Genomic DNA, 26996 nt, shown 5'->3' on the forward strand with positions numbered 1-26996 from the left:
AGATAGGAGGTGACAGCTTGTTTATTTTTCTGCAGTGGAGATAGCTCTTTAGTCTGTGAAAGTAGCTCTAAAAAGTTATTTGTAGTCTTCCTCAAAAAGCTAATATGTAGCTATGAGAAGACTTAAATGTAACAAGGTTACGTGAATGCCTCAAATGAATAGCGTAAAGTTTTGTCTACCAAAATTGGCTTAAGAGCTCAACTTTGAGTTTATTTCAACTCTTTTCCCGAGTTTGGATTTGGAGATCTTTTTGCTGACTTAGTTAACGTAGTGAAACTTGATTAACGTGATCGGAGCTTTAATTGGCAGGTATTAGGTGCATTTTTCTGAATGCTTTAACATTAGCTAGGTTGATATAGTAGGCTTTTAACAGAGGTTGTCCAAAAGATGTTGTACTGTGAAACTGAAGAAAGCAAATCACATCGTACTCTATCATGTTTCAGGCATCATAATATGTAATGTTTGCATTATGCACACTCATGGTGTTCTATATGGTGTCAAGGAAATGGTGATTAAGTACTATAAAAACTCACTTGATGGTGTTTTTTTTTTCTTCAACTGTAGTATAATTGGCTGAAAAGTACCAGCACCTAGCAGAATTCCTCTAGCTCTTGCCTCTTCTTACTTTGAAATGTTAAGAATTGACAGTTTCTGGCAACTTGTAAACTTCTGGCTTGCGGTTAAAAATTGAAGATACGTACACATTTAAGTGAGGCAACTATTTTATTTGTTTAGTGTATATATTGCTTTGACATCTGAAATTTCTCTTGCAAGGGAACGCCAGCTTTGTTCTTAATTCAGCTGCCTTTCCATGATAACCTCTTGGAGTGGTGTGTAACAGATGAAAGGTATGTGTTGTTTCTCGGTTTTTATTTTGTTGTAATTAATAAGTTCCCTGTAGTTTAAGACTTTATAGAAGTTGTTTCCGAACTTCATCTGAAATGTCTCTTACCTATTGAATTTCTCTTCCCTAGGTTCTTTGTAATCCTAGAAACTCTCGTGGGTTACGTTTTATCTGGGCCTACATCTCCACTGGCTTTCAGTGAATCTGTGTTATGCATTATTAACAAGAATGCAAAGCTGGTGGAAAACAAGGAACATATTTGGAGAATGTGGAGTATTGTTGTTAACCCCCTAACCGAATGGATTAATCGGGTATAGTTACTTTTTTTTCTCTTCACCAGAAAACACACGTTCTGTGCTGATCTTCTATCTTAATGTATTTCTGGGAACTGCATGTCTTGATGGTAAAATTATATAAGCCTTGATGGCATTTAAGAGACTGCAATGTGTGCAGCATTACTATGAACATTTGCAGGGATACTGTAATACTCAACAGGTTCTGCAGATGGCTTACCAGAACTCCATTGACTAATCTTGCAGTCATGAGATGTAAAAAACCTTAAAAATAGTTTGCTTCAGATATTCTGGGTATTAGCATCGCTGCAACGGAAATAAGCTTAGAAAAAGCACTTTTTTAAAAAAAATCCTTGAAATTAAGGGGCTATTTTGGAATTAAACAAAGCTTTTTATCTGTTTAAATAGTATGATCAACATGAACTCTTACAGAATGGAGGAATAACTAATTTCAAAACACCATTGGCAATTTAGCTAGTGCAATTTTGCATAGAAAACAGATGATAGATAAGGCTGTTATAAATGCATTTGAATCTAGCATTTGCTTAAGCAGTAAATTGTTTTTTTTATCATTGCAGACTAATGAAGTAAATCAGGGTGATGCACTGGAACACAATTTCAATGCTGTTTATAGTGCACTGTTGCTACCAGTAGCCCTTATCTTCCCTGTTCAGGAATTTCCACAGGTAACAGTTGATACCTAATGCTGATTAGAAACAATGTGGGTTTTATAAAAACTATGACGTGCTATCTCATGATCTCAGAGTAGCATTTCTTTTACCAATACACAAATATATTAAGACTACTTCTCCAAGATTAGAATTCTTGAGTTGTATAGGCTTTGACAGAAGAAAACTTATTTTTTTTTATCTCTGTGCCCAGGCACTGATACTCATAAACTTTTTCTTTCTGTTGTTAAAGCCAACTATGAAATCCTTGCTGCGCACTTGGTCTGACCTGTATAGAGCATTTGCTCGCTGTGCTGCTTTAGTTGCAACAGCAGAAGAAAACCTATGCTGTGAAGAACTTTGTGCCAAAATAATATCTGGGCTAGAAGGTGAAACTCCAGTAGTGAGTATAAACCTGTGACATTGAACTATACAAATACTTTAGCAGGCATTTTCAGTTATATATGTCTACAAGAACCTATTGTAAACTTAAATGTAGTGTTTTCTATAATTCAAAGTGTTTGGGGTAAGACTTAGAGCTATAACAAAATTCTTTGTATTACTGGGAGTTAGAACTGAACTAGCAATAGATTGAAAGAAATGAGTAAAAGTAATATAACACTCAAATATTAAAATATGTCAAGCAGTCTTTGGGTTTGTCTACTAAATATTTCAGTAATATTGTATTTACCACGATGTTGATGATGTTCACCAAAACAACTTGGCCAGCTGAAATTTTGTTTGCCTGAGGGAACTTCAGGTTGAATTAACAAGTCCCACAAAAGAAGCGTTATGATTAGGAAGGAGGGTAGAGTAGCAGAGTAGCATTTAGAGGGCATAATTTGATTTGGGGGGTTACGTCACTGTAACTTTTTGATGTGGCTGTATTCTGATAAACTTCAATTTTCAAAAACAAACTTGTACTTAGAGCTCCAGTATGGAAGTTGTATTGATACAAACTGGTTTTTGACCTTTTTAAAAGCAGTGTTTTTATTATTTAGAGGAGTTTGTGATGGATTGAAACAGTGCTTGACATGGATCTCAGTGTGTAGTAACAACTCATTGTGCTTCCCTTAATGTGATGCTGTTAAAATCTTGCTGTTGTGCCTACAGTGGCTTTCCTGAAAATCAGATTTAGTATAGTTACTGAACTTAAGCACACACAGAGATGTGGTAATGCGTTATGCCAGATTGTCAGTACCTTGTACCTTGAATGCTAACGTTTTGCTGTACGTTAAGCCTAACTAACACCTTCTCACTGTCTATTACTGTTTCGCTTCCTTCAGTTTACATGTTTTTGTGCCATCTGTTAAGAGTGGGAAGACTGAATCTAGCTGGCTTGTAAACTTAATTCAGTCTCACCTGACCATGCACAGAAACTTTGTCCCCGCTTTTAAATGTAAAAGCTGTCTTGCACTGCTCTGAATGGCCAACACAAATTTTCTGTCATCGCAGTTCTTCTGGGCTTTGCTGATGACTTCTGTTTTTTTTCCTCAGGTGTCTTCAATGATGGATGGTCTCATCCATATCATATCCGTTATGGTTGACTGCATCAACTTTGCACCCTATGGTATTAAATATCAGCCAAAAAATAGATGTAAGAAAATATTTGAGTATTGGGGTTTTCTGTCTCTCTTTCAGGTCTGGGTGAAAATAGGAGTTACTATAGATGCAGAAGCAATGACTGTACACTATCAATAGTCTACATGATACGCATATTAGCAAGGCATTGAAGGGATTGACAAACATTCTTAAAAAGAAACTCCAAACATCATCCAGTATGCATGTTTAAGTAGTAGAGCAATTCTGATTTTTGAGCAGCTGAGTAGTTACTGTGTAACTTGGCAGAGAACACTTGAAATTCATGTAACCATGAAGGCTACGTTCCTTCTCAGCTCCTTGTAGGACACAGCTCTGTCTGAAGTTGCATTTGATAGTTCAGCTATAATTTATAGGTGAAATGTGCTTCTACTTTGTTCAAACGTAATCAGAAGCAGTGTAATGCCTGATCACTCTGTAGTCTAAATATGTAACAAATACCTGTCTGAAATAGATGTTAAGCTGTTAGTGTAACGGTTAAAAGGCTACTGCTTGTGGAGCTGCTTTGCATTGTAATAGTACATGTTTGATAGAATACAAAAGATCTTTTAAGCAAAATATTCTCTGTTCCCCGCTCCTATTTAGACCTGAGGAACTGATTTCCAAAATAATTCCGTGTAAAGCTCAGTGTTTGTATAACTTCTCTGTCCCAGCTGAATTTGTTAGCTATGGGTAGCGAGCTATTGTGTTGGTCTGCTGAAAGAATGAAGTGCTTTAATGGGAAGTGCTAATGAGAAAAAACATGATGGAAACTTTTGTTTTTGAATAAAACTTGATGCTTCCCCTTCCCTCCCCTCACCTGTTCCAGAATTGACACCTGTCAGCTGATACTTCTAGCTTGGTTTACGTCTCTGGCAAGTAGGCATTAAAGATGCTTAAAAGTAGTGATTTGTGTGACCAACCATAAACAAAACAGGAGGAATAGGCTGTGTATCTGTAGTGCTGTGATAAAGTTATGTATTAAAAATGTATGTCTTCTGTTAGGTCTGGTTTTAAACTATTAGTATGTCAGTATGGTACTGTTCCTATGTAAAAAAATCTTCTTAATGTACTTTAATGCATGTTAGTTACATAGGGAAAAATATTTCTTGTTTTTCTTTTTAATATTAGCTCCACAGACACCTACAGATTGGTCTAAGAAGAAAAGGGAGCCCCTTGGAAAGCTTTCGTCTCTATTTAAACTCCTGGTGATGTTAATAAACTCTTTCCATGCGTTCAGTTCCAACGAAATCTGTGCAGAAGCATTGGTCTCTGTTGGTCCTTCAATTATTGCTATTCTTCACAACATCATCAGCCATGTTTCATTGCCTTCGGTGATTGGGACGATGTTCGCAATTTTTTCAAAGCCACTGGCAGTGTTTTATGAAAAAGCAAAGTGAGTATTTGGATTCACTGTATTGCTGCATATTAATGAAACACTGTGTAGTCGGCATCACTCTGTGTTTAAACATAACCCAGGGTTATTCAAAGCACTGACCCTAGGATGCTAAGGATGTTCAACTGCTGCGAAGCCTCAGCTGTAAGGGCACCAGCCACTTTGCTGTAGATTCAGCCTAACTGGTGGGTGCTACTCCTGTGGTGCACACAAGCACTGCAGAAAGAATGCATCTGTAAGACAATCACTCAAATTGGTTTTCTACAACTGCTGTGTGTAAACTGGTGGTGCCTGAGCTAAGGTGCCAGAGGTGGCCCTAGTGGCACTTGGCAGCAGTCAGCACACACGGTGGATGACGTGGTGGTCCTCGGTTCTTGCTGATGCAAGAACGTTTTGGGGGTTTCCAAAAACATGGATGTGAGTAGCAGTCTCCATTGTAAGGGTGTTTTTTTGTTTTGTTTTGTTTTTTTAGAAATAAAACCAAAAACTGAGGTACTTATACATGGGATGGAACCTTTAGGACTTTTGAAGTCTTAATGTTTCCAGTGTTGCCATTACATTCATGCCAAAGAGACATTTCTGCAAGACTAAATTGTTTGGCTTCCAGCTGCCGTTTAATTTCAATACTGTGACAATATTTATTAACAGTACTTCATTTCATAGTGGCTAGACACTGGGTAACTTGTGTAAGGTAATTTATGTTGTGTAACGTGATTTCATTAAGTTGTGTAATAAAACTAGTGTGCGGTGCTTCCGTGTGTGTATTTAATTCTTGGGATACATGAGAGAAAAACATTTCATAACTATTTTTGTTTGTTTTGGCAGGCTTGCTGATGTACCTAAAGCATACAGTAATCTTAACAACAAGGTAAACTTGCTGGAGAAACAGCTGTGGGGTGGGAAAACATGTGGCATTGTGGAGTTCTTGCTGTTCATTCTGTTTTCTGAACGAAATTGTAGTGAAGGTAGAGGTTTACCTGTTTTAAACTAAAAAAGGTAACAAAGACAACTAAACTTAGGTATTAGTGAGGCTTCTCACTAATGTGGTGTGGTGTTTAAACTTGTTTGTTCAGGCCATAATGTTATCTGGGTTTTGGGTGTTTTTAAACAAAAACAAAACAGAACTTCTAAATAACAAATGTGCATGGTGAATGGAATATTAAAAATAAATATTTCTTCCTTCCCTCAGCTTGAAAAACTCCTGGCTGAGATAATTCTGTGTTTGCAGTCTCACTGCACTGGCTCTTACGACAGCGAGCTGCTAGAGCACCTTTCTCCGTTGCTCTGCATAATGTTTCAGCATAAGAGCAAGCAGATCCGCAAACAGTGTGCCCAGTTCTGGAACGCAACATTTGCTAAGACTGCATCACTGACATACCCTGAAGAATTAAAGTAAGAAATGTTTTTTTGTATATTGTGTGTGGCTTGGACTGGGACAGAATATGAAGAAGGTCAGTGCAGCGTAAAGTAGGTCCTCTCTGACTGTAAGAGCTAGACTTAGTGAAGTACGTGGTTGTGGAAAGAAAAACATGGCTAGTATGCTGTTCAGTTACGCAGGGTGATGTATATTTGTGGTCTTGTTCTAGAAAGCTTAGAAGAATGTTCAAGGAATAAGCCTAGAAATCTGTGTATAGGTTTATTTGACTGAAACACTTCCAGGAAAGAGATCTCAGATTAGTAGCATTGTTCTGGTCACTATTTATATTCTGCCTCTTGTGAAAGCTGGGGTGTCTGCTGGTCTTGTTGCATACTTCTATCCTCCTAAGTCTGTGTTTTTTTTTTTTGTTTGTTTGTTTGTTTTTGTGTGTGTGTTGAGCAGATCTGTGTTAAGCCAAGCCAAACAGAAAATTCCCCTCCTGCTGCCTGGCTTTGAAAGCGTTGAAATAGCTGAAGAACATAGCGCGCCATTCTCTGAGGAGGTAAATACTTTGGACCTAGTGGGTAAATACTTTGTACCATCGTTGTGGATGAATTCCCCACTTCACCTAGCGGGTAACTTCCTGGGAGTGCAGAGGTCAATTTTGATTTTTGGTGTGATTGTCTTGCAATTAACTTCATGTCCGGAATGATGAACCATGCTGGATAAACACTGTCAAGAGACTGAGCTGGCTCTTGACAGTTTATGCATTTAAAACTTGGAGTTCTGTGAGCTTGTTCAAAATGAATTTTTCAAGTTCTCCTCCTCTACATAATTCAAGTGAAAAAGGGAATGTTTAGTTGTAGAAATTAATATGTTTCTGGGTGGGTTTGTGAGTTTGGAGTTTCTTCATACCATTTATTGGCTGTATTTTTCCTTGAATAGATGGAAAATTCACAGTGGGATGCAAAGATGAGTGGGATGGAAGTGAATCTGGGTCGAAAACGAGACTCCATATTGGCTCAGACAAGTGAACTAAAAGACAAGTCCAGTAATGTGCAAGTAACTCCTGCAAAGGTAAGGTGTTCACAGATAAGCGTGACAATCAATTCTGTTATGTTCTGCAGCTGAACATCCTGGTGTGAACGCTGAGATAAAATTAATGAGTTGTTTGAGATTTTTTTTAATCTTAGCTGTACAGTGCACTTAGAGAATTTGAACACAAAAATTTAACTGGTAAGTTTACAGATGGCTGAGTTTTAAGTAGGGATTGTGGAAGGCTGCTTGATGGGTCTGACGGTCTGTCACTTGGATTAGGAAGCAAAGGGCAGGACAACTCTGTTAGAAGAAGGAGGCTGGCAAATTTATTGCTGTTACTTTTCTTGGATCTGAAACTTCAAGTTTTCAGACTGTGTCTGTAATTATTAGTCTGTTCTGTTACACCATCACTGAGATGCTCTGCTCACCCACGTGCTTAGCAACCAGTTTCTTGTAGATGAAGGTGGCAGGAATCGTCTTCAGACAGTCAGAGCTCCTGTGTTCCCTCCTAAATCTGCACTTGAGAGCTGTTGAAATGGGTAAATCTGCCTGAGAACAAGGAAGGGTACTGGTGTTTTCTGTCCTTTGAGTGTGTTGGAGATGGCAAGTAAAGGATGCTGGTTCTTAGGTTTTTGTCATCCTTCAGTGATATCAAGCTGTTCTTTCAGTGGGAGCCACAGTATTACACTCTTCAGAAACTGCTGATTAAGTAAGCAACAGCAGATAATAGTCCTTGTAACACATGAGGGTACCTCAATATTTATAGACTCTGAACTTCCAGATGCCAAAGGAAGTGCAGAAGCTTACAAAAGGGCACAGAGGAGGGGTTGCAGAAACTCTCACAGGTGGTAGTGTTGGAATAAAAAGACTGGTAAAGAAAATCAGCAGCTACTGAAGGATTTGTGTCGATTAATATGCTGAAAGAACTGTGGTTACCTGAAAAGTGTTCTGTTTAGGATAGCTGTACCTGAGTGATGAAAGCGTTGTCAGTTCCACCGTCTTGTTGCTCATCCAGCTTTTTTCCTTTCTGTAGTTAAAACTAGAGTTTTCGTCTTCGAAGGCTAAAAGTGAGATCCTTCTGGAAGAAGAGAAATCTGTTGATTTTGTATTCATTCCTCCAGAAACAAAACCAAGAATACTGACAGAACATCAAAAAGAAGTGCTCAGGTCAAAGAGGTTTGTAATTAGTTTTCTTTTAAACTTAGCATGAAATGTCATTAAATTGAGTACAACATAACTTCAATTCCTCTATCTCAGCTTACTCAGATTACTCAGACTGGTTAGGCCCCACATTTCCATACAAGTTAAAATGTTTAAAGCTTAACAAAGTTCCCTGGCGTACTGACTCAAAGCAGTCAATTTTCTGATCTGCAGTTCCTCCTGTAACTAAGCATAGTCCATCTGTTTGGAGTTTGATACTTGGAATTCACAGTTCGAAGTAATGACTCTTGTTTGCAATGTGAAACAAGCTGGCATTTTTCATGAACTGTGGAAATTCTGATGTTATTTACTCATCTGATGGAAAAGCTCTAACTTCCAAAGAGAAGTCTTACATAAGCGGCATGTCAAATGAGGCTATTCCCAAAACTCATCTTTAATTCAAAGATTCCTTTCCAATTTTCTTTTTTTGTGTGTGAGAAAATAGCACTAAAGTATCTTCTGTATTCAGGCAGATGTTCACAAAAACAGACTGCAAGCAGAATTTGAGTGCAACAGTGCTTTAACACAGTGGGTTAACATAGCACGTGTTGGTGAACTGCTTTGCTTATTTTTCAGCACTTTGGTGCATTTTGCTGTCAGAGTAGTCTTAAGAGTTTGGAAGTTCAGCCTACTTGCAACAAGAACTTGCTGTCTTACGATGAATGCATTATACTACCCCATCTCATCGCTTTTTTAATATTCCAACGTAACCATTTCTGGTTTTGTTTCAGAGTTGGTATTCCTGCTATGTACAACAATTTAGACACTTCGCAAGATACTACCTTATTTTCTCAGTATACTCAGAGCCAGGAAGATTCTCTGTAAGTAAAGGTGGTCTGTATAATGTTAAAGGTCCCCTCCCCCCTTTTTTTTTGCAGCCCTTCTAATTTAATTAACTTTTATTTTAGGGAAAAGCCATCTTTAATAGAAAATGCAAAAGAAGATAATAAAAACAATTCTCAGGTAATTTCTCGTTGTCTAATGGTAATTAAGATACCAGAATTGTAACCATATCCGTAATGTTTTCTTCATATTAGTAGCTCTGGTAATTGATGGCAAAGCTCTTTGATTACTGTGTATGATAAATAAGTGGGTTTAAATAGCTTTGGAAACTATTCGAGGAAAATAAAATGTGCCCCCAGATGTATCTGTTCACAGGAGTCATTTCTTTTCTCCGTGTTGATTAACCTGTAAGGCTCCCAAGAATATCTTGGTTTTTAAACCTCTAGTTTTTCCCATTTCTGCATAGTACTGACGCAGACTCAGTGACTACAGCATTCACTGAGAGCTCTTACAATTTGTATTTCCTTTCATCAGTAGGCTTCCATTTGATACCAATTGCAGTGTTTGTGCTGTGTTCCACTCTGCCTGCCTTAGACTAGAAGAGGCCAATCATTAAATGTTTGAATTTAATTTCAAAATGTGAAGATTTAGCAAGGGTTTTAATAACAGTTTTAACAAGGATACATTTAAATGTCTTTGTTACACAGCTTACAGGTATCATAGGGACTTACAGTTCAATCATTTGGGTGCCCCACCAGTAATACTTTACTGGGGGGTGGAATTTGAAAGCTGCAGCGTAGACTTACTGTGACTTAACTATGGTGCTGTTCTACGAATTGCCTAGCTTTATGCTAGGAATCCTAACACTTGCTGACTTCTCCGTAACACCTTTCCTTTCAGTGGGTGTATTTTGTGTGCATCGTGTCGTTCTGTAACTCTTTTCATGTATAAAAGTGATTGTTCCTAGCTGTTATTCCGTGACCTTGCCACCAAGAAGGCCAATGGTAGCCTTGGCTGCATGAGGCAAAGCACTCGTAGCAGGTTTGAGGGAGGTGGTTTGTCCCCTCTAGTCAGCACTGGTGAGACCACAGCTGGAGCTCTGGGCCCAGTTCTGGGCCCCCCAGCACAGGAGGGACATGGACGTACTGGAGAGAGTCCAGTGAAGGGCTGTGAAGAGGAGGAAGGGACTGGAGCACCTCTCCTGCAAGGAAGGTCTGAGAAACTGTTCAGCCTGGAGAAGAGGCTGAGGGGAGATCTCTTTGACACACACAGACATCTGAAGGGGGGTACAAAGAAGACAGAGTCAGGCTCCTTTCTGTGGTGCCAGGACAGGAGGCAAGGGGCACAGTGAGACAGGAGGTTCTGTCTGATGGTCAGGAAGTGTTTTTTCACTGTGCAGGTGCTGGAGCACTGGCACATACTGCCCAGAGAGGGAAGATCTCCCTCCTTGGAGATCTTCAGAAGGCACCTGGGCGTAGTCCTGGATGGCCCTCCTTGGACAGGGGGTTGGCCCAGATGACATCCAGAGGTCCCTGCCAACCTCAACCATTCTGTGGAAGAATAAACAAAAAATTGTCTACTGAAGGACACGTAGTAAGATAATTTGAAGGAAGGGTGTCTTGAAAATCCCCATGGGTGTTTTGTTTTCTGTTTCACCAGACCTGTTATTTTATGTCATGTCCATAGCAAAAATGCAGATCTTGCTGTTTGTGTTTTTGGGACAGGAAGAAAACAAGAGTGAAGGATGCATCGCTAAATCAGGTGAAATCACGGGGGACTGCAAATCAGAGAACTCTCTTGAGGATGTGAGAAAGAAGTCTGTTACTCACATGGAGAGCGACTCAACTGTAAATAGTGAGGGGGAGTCAAAAAGTGATACGGCTGAACCGATGCAGGAGGAGCCAGCCGTTGGAGAGGGGTTAGAAAAAAGTGCTACAGAAACAGTTTCAAAGGAGTCCTTGGTGGTAAACGGCGACACTTCAAATGTCAGTAGCAGTTCGACTTCAAGTGATGTAATTTCTGGAACTCCCCAGCCTGCAAGCCGACGGCAATCTTTTATTACTTTGGAGAAATTTGACAGTTCAGAGAACAGACCCTTCAGCGTTTCGGCGTTAAACAGTCTATCAGAGATGTCCGGAAGCTCTTCTGTGCCATATAAACAGGAAAATACGAACATGTGCAAGACTGGTACGAAACTAGAAAAATCTAGAGAAGAGAACAAAAATTCTTCACAGTCTGAACAAATACTTACTGCAATACGGAGGCTAACTCGCAGGCAGAGTAAAATGGAGCAGCTAGGAAATAAGCATTCCAGGTTAAATAGGTCAGAACAAGAGAAAAGTGCACAAGAGTCTGTTTCCAACAGTATGGAAGCTAGTCCTGAACTGTCTCCTGCCGTGGAGGACACGGAATGTGTTCTCACTGCTCAGTCCCAAGCTCTCAGTTCTACAGAAGCAGAAATTAAAGAAGTTGAAGATACACTAGCAGAAATAGAAAGGGTTCGGGCTTTAGATATGGATTCAAAAGAAAATACACCCCCAGAGGCAGCTGGTTCGTCTGACCAGGTAACAGATGATGATAATCATGTCCCACACGTGTCACCTACTCAGAAAACACTAAGACGTTCTTCGAGGCGGCGGTCAGAAAACGGAGAAGTGTCAGTGGGTAGTCAAGATAAGGAAGATGGCCACCAGAAAAAAGACAAACGGAAAGAAGATGAAAAATCCCTGCAAAAGAAGTTGCCACAGACTAAAGACGATGTATCCCAAAAGCAGAAAGCAGCGTCTGGGAAACCAACAGACACTGCAAATAGAAGAGAAAGCAGCCTGCCCGAGAGAACTGCTGCAGAGGACTCTGGCTCAGTGGGTCTTGAGGAGGAGAACAAAAGCACTAGGAAGTCAGAAGATAAATTGAAGACAGACATGGAAGGTCAAGACTGTAGCTCAGGTACAATAGGCGAGAAGAAAAAGGAACGCCCACGATACCATACAAGAAGAAGCTCACAAGGATTGCTTTCCAGCATAGAAAATTCAGAGGCTGATGGCTGTGAGACCAAGGAGGAAAGCGTAAAGAAGAGAAAACCTGGAAAAGTGAAAACCAGAAGTGATTCTCTTGAAGGTAAACTGAAAGACCTACAGCCAGGAAGCCATGGCCAGGAGGTGTCTTCCCAAGAAAACGAAAGTAAAAATCTGTTGGAAGCAAATAGAAGCGAGCTAAGTGATGAAATCAGCACAGACATGTCATCGTCTGAACCACAGAACCTGAAAAAGGACCTGAAAAATGAAGTAATTTTGACAGATGCTGGTGAAGCAGGGGGATCTGCCTGCCCAGAGACTTCACCTGATACTCAGAGCACGTGTGGGGAACAGACCAAGACCGGGGTGGTGACAGAATCTTTCACCGAGCCGTGTGTGTCTGAAGTTCTGAAAGCAGGAGGGGAAAACACAGGTGTGGAAGGGCAAAGGAATGCAGAAGACCGTTCAAGTGTTCTGCCTGAATATGTACAAGGAGCGAGTGCTTCAAGTAACGGGCCTTCCTCTTTGCAAGTACCTGAGTGTCAGCACAAGAGAAGCAAAAGGCAGAGAAAACTAAGGAGCTGCGACTGCTGTTACACAAAGGCAAAGCAGCCAGTAATGTCATTCACGGAGCTGAAAACCGAGGACAGCCCTGACCCCCGTGAGCCCCGAACCACCCCGGTTCAGACAGCTGCAGATACAGCAGAGATGTCTGCTAGCTCCAGTTTTGAGGAGAGCTTGGCCATGGCGCCTTGTGCAATGAGCACACCGCGGCTTCCTTGTAAGGACGCCAGTGTGTTCAACTTGAAAAGAGAGGGAATGTCTGAAGATAACCTGCAAGGGAATGGTTGCAGTATGGAGGAGGAGAATCCAGCACTTGTAGCAGGTGAACCTGATGATTCCATAATGGAAATAAAAGTAGATATTGATGAGAATGACGGAACAGAACAGGGCGTGTCCGAGTGTGCTTCGGATGAGCCTGCAGACAGCTGTCTGGCTGCAGGGCATCAAAGTGAAAAACCAGGAGCTACAGTAAAGGAAGAAGAAAAGGAGAATGGACCAATGGAGGAGACACCTGGGGCACTGAGTGGTGTTAGTGGGCCTGAGAGAGAACAGATGAATGAACTAGAAAGCAATCAGGATGATAAAGAGCCAGCTGAGAACGCTGTAGCAGAGAGTTGTGCTGTTCTAGATAAAGAGATGAAAGAGGAACTGATAGAAGCTGAAATTACAGTGCCTGAAAATGTGGCTGTAGATGATAAAGGTGTAGCAGAAAATAACAACGTGGATTCACCTCAGAAGCCAGAAAACCTCGATTCTTTTGTTGTAGTAAACGAAAGCCCTAACGGTATGCAGGCACGCTACATGTGGTCTCCTTCGGCTTCTCCATCCACCAGTATTTTAAAGAGAGGTGTGAAAAGAAATCAAGACGATGATTCCCTGTCACCTGCTAATAAGGTAAGGCGATGCGATTCATTCTGTGATACTCGCAATTCATGCTGTTCATAATGGGGATGTGGAACACTATAACGAGCTCCAAAGGCACTCGGTTACTGGCTTTAACAGGATTTACAATGAAAAAATAATGCTGAAGACCTGTGGATTTGTTTCCGTAACACACAAGCACTGGTAGGCTTGTGTTGTTGGGGCTTGGGAGTTTAATTTTTGAAGCCGAGTGCCAAGGGCTAGTTTGCGTGCCTGAGTGGCAGCGGAACAAAAAACTGCAAACCATTAAATACACAAGCAGGGACTTATCCGTGGGTTTTGAGAAGCATTTTTACAGAACGCGTTGCATGTTTCCTTTAGCAATAAGGCAGCCACGGTTTCTGTCCTTGGTGAAGCATGATTAGTGTCATTCAAGAACTTGAATAACATATCCTAACGTTATCCATTTCAAACGGAGTTATCTTGTCTCTTCAGACTTCTTTCACCAGCGTGGGCTGGTTTGCGTTCATCTGCTAAAAACCACTTTTTCTACAAACAGATCCGTCGTGTCTCTTTTGCAAATCCCATTTATCAAGAAGGACTGGCAGATGACATAGACAGGAGGAGCCCTGTCATTAGATCCCATTCTTCACCATCTTCACGAAGTCTGAAAATCTTATCTACCATTCAGGCTAAGGTAAGCTCCTACACGTGTTCTGAATGTCCAAAGTCGTCTGTTTTTCGTATTAACGTAGCTGCAGTGTATGTTTGTGGTCACTTGCAAACAGTTAACAGTTAAAAGGGTGAAGAGTAGCGAATCAGTAAGTTTACGAAATAGCTGTAACTGTTTTGGTCTTGTTCGTTCGGTTGCTCTCTAAAGACAAATAGAGTCTGAAATCTAGATAGCTAGAAAGCTAGCTAACTGACTTCTTACCATCCTGAGAGATTTTTTCCTCTTTTTCTATCCAGCACATTACCACTCCAACCAAAGGATTTCTGTCCCCAGGATCTCGTAACCCTAAATTTAAGAGCTCAAAGAAGTGTTTAGTAAGAAGTGCTTTGGTTCATGTTTCTCTTATTTTTCTCGTATTCTTCTCTTATTTTTCTTGTATTTGGTTGTGTGGTAGTTAATTTAATAACTTTTCTCTGATATTCAAAGATCACAGAAATGGCGAAGGAATCACTGCCTTCTCCTACAGAATGCGTGTATCCTGCCTTAGCTGGCTGTAAGGCACCCGTTGATGTAATTTTACCTCAGATTACCTCAAACATCTGGTAAGTACACTGGTGCTTTGGAAGATGCCATTTCAGGAGAAAATTCTTACTGGGTCTTTAAAAAAAATAAAATAATAATAATAATAATTGGAGCTTCCAATGTGTTGCTGAAGTTGCCGCCATCCTGCTGCTGTTTGGGAGTACTTATAGACCACGTGGGGTTTTCTTGGGAAAAGATCTAGGTTTCAAACATGTAAATGCCAGGTGCTCAGCTAATGTGGCTTCTGACTAGAAATTCTGGTAATTCATCAGGGACAAACTATACCCAGGAGCTGCTCTGAATGCTCTTTTCTAGTGTACTCAGCTTCTCTTCCTTCCTCTTACACATAATTGGGCTTTTGAATCCCTTTTCCTGGTTGGGTATCAATAAATGCAAAAAAAAAAAGTGTGCTTCTGCAGATAGAAGTGGCTCTTGCATGTTGTTGTTTCCTTTATGTGCATGTGAATCGGCATTCATGTAAGATTTATTCCTACTCTACAGTGCCACAGAGAAGGGACGTGGATTTTAGTATAACAAACCCTTTTTTCTTCCCTGCTGCAGCGCAAGAGGCTTGGGGCAGCTCATTCGAGCAAAGAACATTAAGACAGTGGGTGATCTGAGTACTCTGACGGCATTAGAGATCAAAACTCTTCCCATCCGTTCTCCTAAAGTGTCCAATGTTAAAAAAGCTCTTAAAGGATATCACGAGCAGCAGGTAAAGTTGAATCCTAGTGTCTAGAAAGGTAACGTTACCCTAACAAACTGCTAACATTCCTCATGAAGAATAACGTATCTCTTTTGTACAAGCAAAATTTCTGTAAGCTGTGATCTATCTGTCAAAGGTGGTCTGTTGTGGTACAGGACTTGGTTACAACATAGTTACTGGGAATGAGGATTACATCTGTTACGGAGTAAAGCATGTCCCACCTCATCACTCTTTCTCTGAACGTGTCTTTTGTTCTCTCAAAAATCCTCAGGTAAAATCCCGAGGGTGTGAGGAGTTGGTAGTGCTTGAAGATGCGGAGAAGACAGTAAACAACGCAGAGGATAAATCTATTGATGAGGAGAAACTTGCAACAGGTAACTGCTGCCCGTTTGTTGCTTAGGATTTGGATGTTTCTGCTGTTGCTGCTTTTCTTCTAACGGGAACGCTTATTTTTGTTTTTGGAGAGGAGTTAATAGCCTGTATTACCGTATTAGATGGGTGACTGAGTTTGCCACTTCATGAAGCCCTACAGTAATGGCTTTTTAAACTTGTTCTGTATTTGAGGGCAAGATATGCTATGTGTTTTCCCTAAACAAGCTTGTGTTAACAGCATGTCAGGCAGGGCTCTGCATACTTCTCTTTGCAGATCTCAGCCAGGGTCTTTGCTGAGCTGTTCAGTACTGCAGTAACTTCTCGGGTTCTGGGCGTGCACAGAAGCAAAACAAATTGAAACTGTGGAGCTGAAAAGGTGCCTGATGACAGGGGAGACAGTTCAGATGTTTCTCAGGATACTCGTTTTGGATTTAGGGGGCTAGATTTTTGTCTGAACGTTCCTGTGCATTTCTGGAGTTTGCCATTAGTTTATGCAGGGGAATCCCTAATTGTTCTTCCTGCAAGAGCCTTTGAAGCATTGGGTTAACTAGAGAACAAAATGCAGGAGTAACTTCTCTTCATCTGTCCAATTTTAAGTTGGACGTTCTTGGGGTAACATGTCTTGAAGGAAACGGTCAGTATTTTTTAATAGGATCAAATATTTTGATTTCAGTCCTTAATTTTGTTGTATAACCATAATCAAATATAAAGAAAGTCACTATAAAGGAGGGTAGCGTTTAGTTCTGAGGGGTGCCTTTGTCAGAAGCTCACTCTACAAATACGTTGTGGACTGAGTACATTTTTTGTACAAAAACTGCAACATTGGACTACAACACAGTGCTGCTGGGATTTACACCGGACCACTCTGCCTGCAGTGCCCTACCTACCGTCCCCTTCCTTCTTTTTCAGATTTGATTGAACCGGTTGTCTTGAATGCAAACGGCCAGCCCACAGCAGATCTTCTGAGCCAGATCGATGCACTTGCTGCTCAGCTGACCTCTGAAGTTCTCTATGGCTATTCAGGAAGCCAGCTCTTTGAGATGCAAGAAAAACTTGCGGGCATGACAAACTGTATCATGAAAAACCTGCAGTCCCGCTGGAAATCGCCCCCCCACGACAGTTCTGATTAGTTGCTTATCATTCCTAGTTAAGGAGGATTTTGTTACAATTTTTCCAAAAAAATTTAGCTTTCTTACTGGTGAATTAATCCTTAAAGTGTATGTTTTGTACTATAGAAAATTTTTTTTAAAAATCTATATGAACAAAATATATCATGATTTTTCTTTTTTTTTTTTAACTTGTGGGATTGCCTATCCCCCGTTGGAGGTATTTGTATTGTATTGCTATGCATCTTTCTTTCAGGTGGCGAAAGAAGACTTGATAAAGGTGTGCAATAGCAAAGACTGTGAAACCAAACTAACAGAGTAGTTAAATTATTTTTTCAAATCCGAAGTGTTCTTACGACTGCCAACTCTGTGGTGGGAGATCGATCTCGCAGCTCTGCTCGTATGCTTCCCAGGTCTGTTTCCTTTGGAGTCACTGAAACTCTTCAATGCTGTGGGATGTTGGGTTAAGCTGTGCTTAGTTCCTTGCAGTGGCAGCAGTCCAAAACCCCGGTGTCCTAGAAGTGGATGGCATCTCTGTGCATGCCTTGTTACCAGAATCCCACTAAGAAGCTGACCATAAAACGCACCCCGGCAAGTGAGAGACTTTGCAAAACTTCTCAGGCTTTGCTGTGCTCTAACGGCTTTGTTTGCAGCAGTCCTCCCCTGGTGAAGACCTTTTCCTTTTGTGGAAGTGAGTGGATTTGACTTGGGTTCTTTGTATATTATGTACAGACTTATAACTGCAAATGTTGATTAATAATTTATGATGGAGCTTTAATTGCATGGAATGCATTGCTGCTTCTCAGAGACCTTCAGAGTTCTTGGGTTTTACTCCTGAAATCTAATCTGTATATATTGGACACTTATGGAGAGGAATTGCTGCAGGAACTGCTAATTGTTTTTAGAACTTACATACGTGCAAATAAAACAGCAATTAGTTCCCAAAGGTGTTAATGGCAGTCTTTAAGTTTAAATGGAAAAAAATGACCGCAGCTCTGTTTAGCCCTTCCTCAGAGCTGCTTTGGAATCACAAGGCTGGGAGGAACCTTGGAAGGTTCTTGGAAGGTCATCGGTGCCTACTTAAGCCAGGAGTAAGTCAGTCCTGTTAACTTACTCTGTCTAAGATAAAGTAAAGTAACACAAAGTGCTTTTTTCCCATTTTCCCAGCCAGTCCCCGGAGATAGGACCAGATGCTTCAGGAGAACAGATAACAGGTGTTCAGGTATGAAATAACCTGTCCAGTTCCTTCACAGCCCCCACAGTTTGACTTAACATTGTTGTGGCTGTTTTTTCATTTTTCTGAACCAAGCCAATTTGTTTTAAGACTAATCCCTGCTTTTCATCGTGAGTTAATACACCAGAGATACTGCAGAAACATCAGCTTTATTTCATCACTAATTTACAAGTAACAACTTCTGACCCCAGAACAACTGCATGAAAAACACATGTGTAAGAGCTCAGCAAGCAGAAGGAAGAGGCTTTTACTTGGTGATGTTTTCCCTTCTTCCCTGACAGATAAACTTTGGTTTGAGATACTAGCTTACATGGAAAACACATATATTAAAACACTTTAAAATAGTCCAGAAAAGTATCTTTATGGACGAATGAATAAAGTAATGCTTTGTAGTCTTGGCCTTAATTTCATGTGTAGAAGTTCAGTGATACTGAACTGGATTAAAATTCTAGTATTAGAACATTTTGATGGTAATCTGTATATAAATGTCTTAAATGAAAAGACAAAAAGGCAAGTTGGAAGAAAAGATGTGAACACTGGAAGCAAGACAGCCCTTATGAGTGTAGTAGTGTGTTTACAAGTACTTGTCAAACATTTTGATGAGCTGTTTCAGAAGTATTTTGTTCTGCAGGTTTTTTTTTCTCTGGTGGCTTATAAGGCACTATCGGCATGGCAGACAATAAGGCACGTGGGAGAAGTGTTAGAAACTCTTCTAAGGTGTGAGATGCTGCCGGCATGCCTGGGCCATGCAGATGTGCCTTAGGGAAGGGTTTTGATTTAGACAGCTTCTACGTAGTTGGCTGGCAGCATGCCCGTCTTGCCAGTTCTCTGCACAGTCCCATACATCCAGCCTTCATCGATGGCTTGCACGTTTACGATCGTGTCACCGTCTTTGAAGGAAACTTCATCGGCATCAGCTGCCATGTAGTCATACATGGCCCGATACGTCTTCTGCAATTTTAAGAAAGGAGAAAAATAAAGACATGGTTATACCACTGCTGGTAGTTCCTGGTCAGAATCACCAGCTTATATTCCAAGTCAGTTCAGTACTGAGAAGGACCCTGATGGCAGGAGCTTTGGCTGGTCTTTAAAAGAGCTTGGTTTCAGATCACAAAATGCCTTTTTCAATAAGGCCTCAAAAATTCAAAATTCAGCTTCAACATCCTTATCCAATTTTTTCTCTGAATGAATTTTCCGGTAGATACAGCCTTGTTTCTGAGAGGTGCGGCCAGCACCCTGCCTCAGTGCTTTTGTGGTTCTGTGACTCTGAGGGCGAACAGAACACTTTCAGAGTGTATGGGAGCAAGTGCTGCAGTGAGCTCGGGACTGGCTGGCTGTGCAGCTGCTCCCTGTTACTTACACCAGCGGTTGATGGATGGGAAGGAACCGATGATGCCGTTGTTTGCTGGGTGGCAACTGACGATGACCTTTGTTGTGGCAACTCTATGGTTTTAGCATGTTTGTAGCCCACTGCAAAAGGAGAAAAATGTGTAGTGTTAGTTCTTTTATACTTGCTGCTTCTATTTTTTATGGAATTAGCAATGGGATCAGGCTTACTCCCAATAAATGTACTGGGATAGGGCAGCAGGGGGCTCAGATCTGCCTTTTACCCACTGCAACACCACTTGATGTCAGTCAGTTATGGCTGTAGCTCAGCGCTTTGCCAGGTGTATGTCTCTACTTTTTCCTGACCAAAGGAGTTGGAGCCAGTGACCAGCGCTGTCCTGCTGGATGGTCTGGGTACTGTCTGTCCTCAGATAAAGTGCAGTTTTGTTCTCGTACCTGTGGTAGTTGAGGTAAAGAAGCCCCCGTTGCTGTAGTAGGACAAATGTTGATCCACCCCTTCCGAGGGCTCAGATTTCTCATCCCCACCGCTGATGCTCAAGGCACTGGCAGAGCGGGAATGCTCCCGGCTGCGGCGCTGGGCTTGGACTGCAAGGAGAAAACAGTGGGAGCAGAGTTAGCTCCTTGCTTTGTAAGGGGAGGCACACATTGAAAAACAAGAAGTGCATATTATATACATGCACGTGTATACAGGTGTTTTGTGTGTGTGAATACATAAATAGTTATCCTTAGGAAGAAGAGCTATAGACAATCTCTAGCCACTGTTAATTCCTACGCAACCTGTGTCCGCGCGTAACTTTTTGAAGTACACGTGCATTCCTGCCCAGGTAGAGTGACTAAACTGCCCTTTCATAACCCAAGCTGTCAGGTTTACTGCTTGGATATGTGTAAGTATAAAACCTGTTTTGAATAAATAGTACAGGCTGGAACAAACCTGAGATCATGTGTAAGCTTCTGGACTGGATGTTGTCTTCTGCTGGGTCGTAGTCAAAGACTGAGCCAGGATTGGTGCGCCACACACGAAGACCTGTAAGAGAAACGGCTTTTCTGAGGAGAAGCTGGAGCTTAAGCAGCAACCATCTGTCCTGAATGAGAGTAAAAGCATATCAGAAAAAGGGAAGCAGGATTTCAGAATTTGTGTTTCTTAAATCTATAGCACAGACTTCTTTTTTCATTTATTCTACATCAAGTGAGCTTTAGCATTCCTGCAACCCACGCAGAGGTGAACTTAATACAAGTCAGAAGTTAGCATCTGTCACCTAGCACCACATCATACCACGAAGATGATCAAGGGGCTGGAGGGAGCTGGGGTTGTTCAGCCTAGAGGGAGCTGTCACTGCCTAGAGGGGGCTACAAGAAAGCTCTTTTGTCAGAGGGTGTAGGGGCAGGACAAGGGGGAAGGGTTTTAAACTAAAAAAGAGATTTAGCTTAGCTAGTAGGAAGAAGCTCTTCACTGGGAGGCCCTGGCCCAGGCTGCCCAGAGCAGCTGAGGCTGCCCCATCCCTGGCCGTGCCTGAGGCCAGGCTGGGTGGGTTTGGGCAGCCTGGGTTGGGGCAGTCCCCATGCATTCCACACTGATACAAAACATCATCTCCAAGTAATGGAAATTTTAAATTGATACGGCTGAGCTTAAATAATTTCTTGTGGTCAGCTTGTGTTTTGTGTAAGCTTCTGCTTACCTGTGAGATTCTCTTGGTCCTGCTCCACACGCTTTCTCTCCATTTCTACTACTCGCCTTTGAATGCCTCTGTAGCTGATGTCACTGAAGTCGTGCATGTTCTTTTTCACACGTTCTGTAATGGGGTCAGTAACTACAGGTGTGAAAGTACCTTTGTTTTTCTCAAAATCTTCATGGTATTTCACCTGCAATGTACAATGAAATGTTTGTCCCTCTGTAGATTAGACAAATGGTCAGTTCTATTCCTGCTTTCTTAAGGTGCCTAGTAGAGAGCCGTGCTGCAGTTCTGAATTTTTGCTTTCTCCCCTCCGAAGAACAACAAGGGAGAGCCTAATCCCAACCGTGCCTTTCCCGTGGAATCACTCTTGCTTTATGCATTTAGTGAGGGGGTGACCAGTTGGTAAGCGTACATTGTCCCTTGTGACAGCAGCCCTGGCATGTCTTGAGAGCAAGGTCATGGTTTTAGTTAAATCACTTGTGAACTTAATCCACCTATAAATGCTCTTACCGTGGAAATGTGTTTCTGGGTCTCCCGTACACGCCGCATTTCAGGTGTATCCAGTACATATGCAGCTTTGCCTTGTACTTGTTTTCGGAAGCTATCTGAATAAAGAACCTGCCAGGTGAGGAAAAGGAAGTGAGTACAGGGCACAAAACTAATTCTGCACCGTGAGGAGGGGCTGTGAGGGGGCAAGGCAACCTGGCAGAGAAGGTTAAAGAATAAAAAAACAGGCAGCAGCAACTGTAGGTGAATAATGTTGGCATGCAAAGCAAAATTCTTCTCCATAATGATACGAGATGTGGACAGCACTGGGCGTGATCACAAACCTTGCTTTTCTCAACTAAAAGATCTTTTTTAAAAAATAATAATAATTTGTAATAGGTAGAGAGGGAAAGCAGTACTAATATTTCAGGTAACGTTTTCATAGAGCTGATGTGCACCTCTACCTTCAGTGAAGTAATCAGGAAACAGGCACCATCATTAGACCTGTATTGCTGATTAAAATATCACATTTTTTTGCTGGTTTTCTTTTCTCAGTGATAACAGTAGCGCCAAGCTTCTGTAGATGTTTGCAGCTGTTGTATTCCTGGATTTATCAAGCAAGCCGTGACATCTGTATGTCCACAAACCTTTGGAGGCTGGGGTATGTCAGGACTTTTACAGCTGGAGCAGCAGGTTAGCAAGGAAGTGCCTACAGGAGGCCACTTCTGGCATGTTTGTATAAATTGAAAGATAGTGTCAGATACAAACTGTATTGCTACCGAATAATATTTTATATCTCATCCAGTATAAGACCAGGAAACACAGAAGATATTTGGATGAGAAGGCAACAAAGGTTTTTGAAATTCAGTTATTGAGAAAAAAACAAAATAGAGCAGATAATCACAGAGAAAGAAACAGTGGTGGCATAATGTAAATGAAAGTATGGAAGGATTTGATTTTAGCATTGTTACTTCATTCTTCAAAACTGGGTAGCTAGGCAGCACTATTATTTAACATCCTCACTGTTAATTTGCGCTGAGTATGGATTCCAGGAGCTTCAGCGTTAGTTTTTAAAGGATAATCATGTGTCAGCAGCATAGGACGTACCGAGCTGATGTTTTCTTGATTGCGTTTAGCTCTCTCCATCTCTGGAGTCATTGGTGTTGGAGTTCCTTTTGCTAGATGTTCTTTGTACAGAACCTGTGGTGTACAAGTGTCCACAAGTCAGACTGGCATAGCTCACCGCTCGGTCTGTGAGTGGGGTTATTGTTTAAGCATACTCATCACCACAGGGGCAAAAAAGATCTGGGGAAGTAAAGCATCTAAAAGGTTATGTGCTAGAGCAGAAGGTAAAAAAAAAAAAAAACAAGGGAAAAATAGGCAAAAATGAGGAAAACTGAGTGAAGAAGGATATATTAGAAGTGGATTTTTTTTCAGAAGGGTTATTCTCAGGATAAGGCAGCTGTCTTTCTTTCAGTACCGAGCTAATCTGTTCTTGATTGCGTTTGACTCTCTCCATCTCTGGAGTGACCGGTGTGGGGGTTGCCTTCCCTAAGCCTTCTTTGTACACAACCTACAGACCACAAAGTAACCCAAAGTCACAAAGGTACAGATCAAAAAACGTGATGTTACTGGTTTAGAATAAACGCCATCCATTATGAAAAGGAAAAAAAAAAAAAAAAAAAGAAGAGGAAAAATGGTATTAAAAAGTTAATTGATGAAAAAATCTTTCACGTACTGTAATTTTAAACTACGACTTTTTAAATTTGAGGGGAAAAATTAGAGGGTTAAATAAAAACCAGGCAAAGTTCAGTTATTTAAAAAAAAAAAAAAAAAAAAAAAAAAAAAAAAAGCTCTGTTTTAGCCCCTTTACTTCCAGACAATACCGAGCTAATTTGTTCTTGATTGCGTTTCACTCTCTCCATCTCTGGAGTGACAGGTGTGGGGGTCGCGCGCCCCAAGTTTTCTTTGTATAACACCTGTGGGATACAGAACATGTACCCGGTATCTTAAAAAACAACAAAGAGTCAAAAGGCTTTGAACACAAGTTATTACTTAGTTATAAAACTTCAAAAAAAGTCATGATGGGTTACGCTGCGTAGCACTGCACAGAAGCCAAGCATCTCAAGTTATCGGGAGGGGTAAGAAAAACTAAAAGAACAGCTTGTTATAGCTGGGGGGGAGGGTTAAAAAAAGGGCTCTATCCAGCTACAGCTACGGCCGTGGCTCTACAGGTCTTGGGGATGCTGCCTGTGTCCCTAGGAGCTTGCTAAGAAATGTTCTACCTACCCCACAGGGAAAGCAGCTCTGCCTGCTCTCCAGTTGCAGTTACAAAGCAAAATAGGAAATAATCAGGATGAGAAGCTAAATGTGTGAGTCTGAACCATCGGAGCTGGTTACGATGCGGAGAATCCCTGGCAGTGGGCAGCCAGCTAAGGCCGGGTGTTGGCGGTGGGTGCCCCGTCCCCACCACGGCACCGTCACACCCGCACGTGGCCCTGCTCCATGAGGCCACCCAAAAACCTCCCAGGTACGCCGTGGTGCTGGGCCAGGCAGCCCACGGCACCTTCACGGCCCTCCAGGCACCTGTGGGGCAGGGAGGTGGGATTTTCAGGGCAGGGTGCTTGGGTTTTTGGTTGTGTTTTTCTCCTCCCCCACTAAAGTCAAACACCGCTGAAAAGCACCTGACAACTGGCCCGCTAGGCGCAGGGCCACCGCGCTGCACCACGTCCCAGCAGGACACGAGGCTGCTGGTGGCTGGATGGAGCCCCCCAGCAGCGGAACCGAGCTGCAGAAAAGCCCTAAGGTTTTGGATCAGCATGTTAACACCACAGCCAAGTTACTTTAGAAGAAAAGAGATTAATTTGCAGAAACAAATATATATATTTTTAAACTAAAATCAGTTTTCAGTTGGTAGTTAAAGGGTTACTTTTTAAAATATAGGCACAAAGGAAAAACACAATCTATTTTTAAGGTACCGAGCTAATGATTTCTTGATTGCGCTTGACTCTCTCCATCTCTGGAGTGATTGGTGTTGGGGTCACTTTCCCCACATTTTCTTTGTACAAAACCTACGGGATACAAGGGAGTATCCACAGATCATTAAAAAGGTAGCAACAAAACACAAGCACATACAATAAAGCTTCTGGGTTATGACACCTAGGAGGGGTTAGACTTGGCACCACTGCTGCTCCCGAAGCAATGGGAGTTTGGCCATTAATCTGGGCTGCAGCAATGGACCCGTGCGGTATCAGGGCATGAAAGCAAAGGAGTAAAAAGAAATAGTTAAAAAAAAAATGCAAAGAACCAATGTCCATCAGAAGAAAAAAAAAAAAAGAAGTCAAACAGTTCTAGTAAAATCCTGCTTCAGACAGCGTTAAATAAAGCTATTGCAACTTGTCTGTCATTTTTGCTGTGACATAGTCTTAGGTTTTTAAAGTTAGGAAGCACAGATTATTAAAACTGCTATAGGCTGTTAAACACTTCAGATCTTTAGGAACTGGTTTCCTGGTAAAAATACCGAGCTAATGATCTCTTGATTGCGTTTGACTCTTTCCATCTCAGGAGTGACAGGTGTTGGGGTGGCTTTCCCTATGTTTTCTTTATACAACACCTAAGAGACATAAAGGAGCCAAAGAAAGCAGCAGTAAATAAACAGCCATCTGTAGACAAAGGTGAAGCCTAAGGCATCTTTTGCTGTTATTTATCACCGGGCCTGGGCGTTCCATATATATTTAGGGAAGGTACTTAGCACCATTTCAGTAGGCTTTGGCACACCGCGTTTTTACAGATGACCCAATACCCGACTACGTACTACATAAATGCGCCTACAAGCTACTACGCCGAGGGGCTGAGAATGTTACGGGTATTCAAATTACAACAAAAAGAACGTCAGCATTGCAGAGAAGATGAAGAAAGTTTGTTAAAAGTTTGTAGGATTAGAAAAGGGCATCGAAATAAGCCTTAACTAATCAAGAACTGTAACAATCACCGTTACCGCTGTAAACCACGGTGAGCGGTGGGTAAGAAGGAAGCACGAATGGAAGCTGCTTTAGAGCTAGGATTGGCATTATTTTCGAGCAAGTGTTACAAAGTCCATTTATTAAAACTGTTAAAATGTTCGTTTAAACAGAGTTAAAGGAAACTTTTTTTCTTGGCAAGTACCGAGCTACAGATTTCTTGATTGCGTTTGACCCTCTCCATCTCTGGAGTGATGGGAGTGGGGGTTCCAGTCCCCACGCTCTCTTTGTACAACACCTGTGTGGTAACAAGAAGCATCCAAAACAAAATCAGAACTCAGTGACAATGACATTCAACATGAAACCAAACAGCTGAGGCTCCTGGATCTTAATCTGCTCCCATGCGGAGCTCTAAAAGCTACCCCTGAAGGCACTGAAGATTGGGATTGCACCAGGTAGGTCTCAAGGCAAAGCTGTCCCTGCTTGCATCTTAGAAGGTGCAACGATCCGACACAGAAGCCTCTTACAACTACATTTCCATGGCAGAGGGAAGCTTTTAGACTGCCACTGAAACCTGCTGGAAGCTCAGACCCTCCCTACGCTATGGCAAGAGCACTAAAACTGGAAATTGATAGGATTTCAAAAACAAAACATCAACAACAAAACAGTAAAAGGAAGTAAAAGGAAATGGGAACAGGGAGCAAAACCAGTTAAAGATATTTGGGATTATGTAAATAATTACATAAACAAAGAAACGATATGTAAGTAGGACTGGAAAATACAGCACAGTGAGGGAAAAAGGATATTTTAGCAATAGATTATGTTGATTACGTGGAAGGAAGGAGTGGAATTGATCCATTTTTAATAAAGGTTAAAAAGTTCAGTTTAAGTGGAGTTAAAGGGAATACATCTTTTCCTCCACAAAATACCGAGCTAATGTGTTCTTGATTGCGTTTCACCCTCTCAACCTCAGGAGTGACAGGTATTGGGGTTCCTGTCCCCAGATCCTCCTTGTACAACACCTGTGGGCAATAGGGCTGGATTACAAAGAAGAAACAAGCAAACAACAGTAACACGCAGCTTGCTAAGAAAAAAAGACTGCTTTTCAAAGTCGCTCTGAGCCAAAGCTTGGAATGAAAAAGAAAAGTTAAAACCTTGCTGAAAACGATAAAGCTGAAGACATACTCTGCAAGGACTCCTGGCAGAAAGCTAGAATACCTTTGCTATGTGCTTCTCAGAATCTATTAAGAAAAAAAAAAAAA

General features: G+C 41.5%; 2 protein-coding genes across 4 annotated transcripts in view; one reads left to right on the top strand and one right to left on the bottom strand.

The window, feature by feature from the left end:
• Positions 1 to 17977, top strand: part of RIF1 (replication timing regulatory factor 1) — a 29701-nt gene extending 11724 nt beyond the window's left edge. The window contains exons 16-35 of one of the 3 annotated variants that reach the window (XM_035331803.1): positions 775 to 848; positions 975 to 1155; positions 1716 to 1823; positions 2059 to 2208; positions 3303 to 3402; positions 4515 to 4779; positions 5605 to 5647; positions 5969 to 6171; positions 6599 to 6698; positions 7082 to 7213; positions 8208 to 8350; positions 9106 to 9195; positions 9283 to 9337; positions 10882 to 13629; positions 14156 to 14293; positions 14566 to 14643; positions 14756 to 14871; positions 15413 to 15566; positions 15829 to 15931; positions 16839 to 17977. In XM_035331803.1, the coding sequence (XP_035187694.1) occupies positions 775 to 848; positions 975 to 1155; positions 1716 to 1823; positions 2059 to 2208; positions 3303 to 3402; positions 4515 to 4779; positions 5605 to 5647; positions 5969 to 6171; positions 6599 to 6698; positions 7082 to 7213; positions 8208 to 8350; positions 9106 to 9195; positions 9283 to 9337; positions 10882 to 13629; positions 14156 to 14293; positions 14566 to 14643; positions 14756 to 14871; positions 15413 to 15566; positions 15829 to 15931; positions 16839 to 17059 (5202 nt within the window). In that variant the 3' untranslated portion in view covers positions 17060 to 17977. The remainder of the gene's footprint in view (positions 1 to 774; positions 849 to 974; positions 1156 to 1715; positions 1824 to 2058; positions 2209 to 3302; positions 3403 to 4514; positions 4780 to 5604; positions 5648 to 5968; positions 6172 to 6598; positions 6699 to 7081; positions 7214 to 8207; positions 8351 to 9105; positions 9196 to 9282; positions 9338 to 10881; positions 13630 to 14155; positions 14294 to 14565; positions 14644 to 14755; positions 14872 to 15412; positions 15567 to 15828; positions 15932 to 16838) is intronic. The other 2 variants (XM_035331804.1, XM_035331805.1) reach the window with 2 other exon arrangements.
• A 422-nt stretch (positions 17978 to 18399) lies between these two features.
• NEB (nebulin) overlaps positions 18400 to 26996 on the bottom strand; it is a 100956-nt gene continuing 92359 nt past the window's right edge. The window contains 13 exon segments of the mRNA XM_035331802.1: positions 18400 to 19220; positions 19630 to 19739; positions 20052 to 20201; positions 20548 to 20640; positions 21293 to 21476; positions 21800 to 21907; positions 22883 to 22975; positions 23256 to 23348; positions 23662 to 23754; positions 24754 to 24846; positions 25296 to 25388; positions 25940 to 26032; positions 26664 to 26756. Coding sequence (XP_035187693.1) covers positions 19047 to 19220; positions 19630 to 19739; positions 20052 to 20201; positions 20548 to 20640; positions 21293 to 21476; positions 21800 to 21907; positions 22883 to 22975; positions 23256 to 23348; positions 23662 to 23754; positions 24754 to 24846; positions 25296 to 25388; positions 25940 to 26032; positions 26664 to 26756 — 1470 coding nt within the window. The 3' untranslated portion in view covers positions 18400 to 19046.

The sequence above is a fragment of the Oxyura jamaicensis genome, chromosome 7 (genome assembly GCF_011077185.1).
Source record: "Oxyura jamaicensis isolate SHBP4307 breed ruddy duck chromosome 7, BPBGC_Ojam_1.0, whole genome shotgun sequence".
NCBI lineage: Eukaryota > Metazoa > Chordata > Aves > Anseriformes > Anatidae > Oxyura > Oxyura jamaicensis.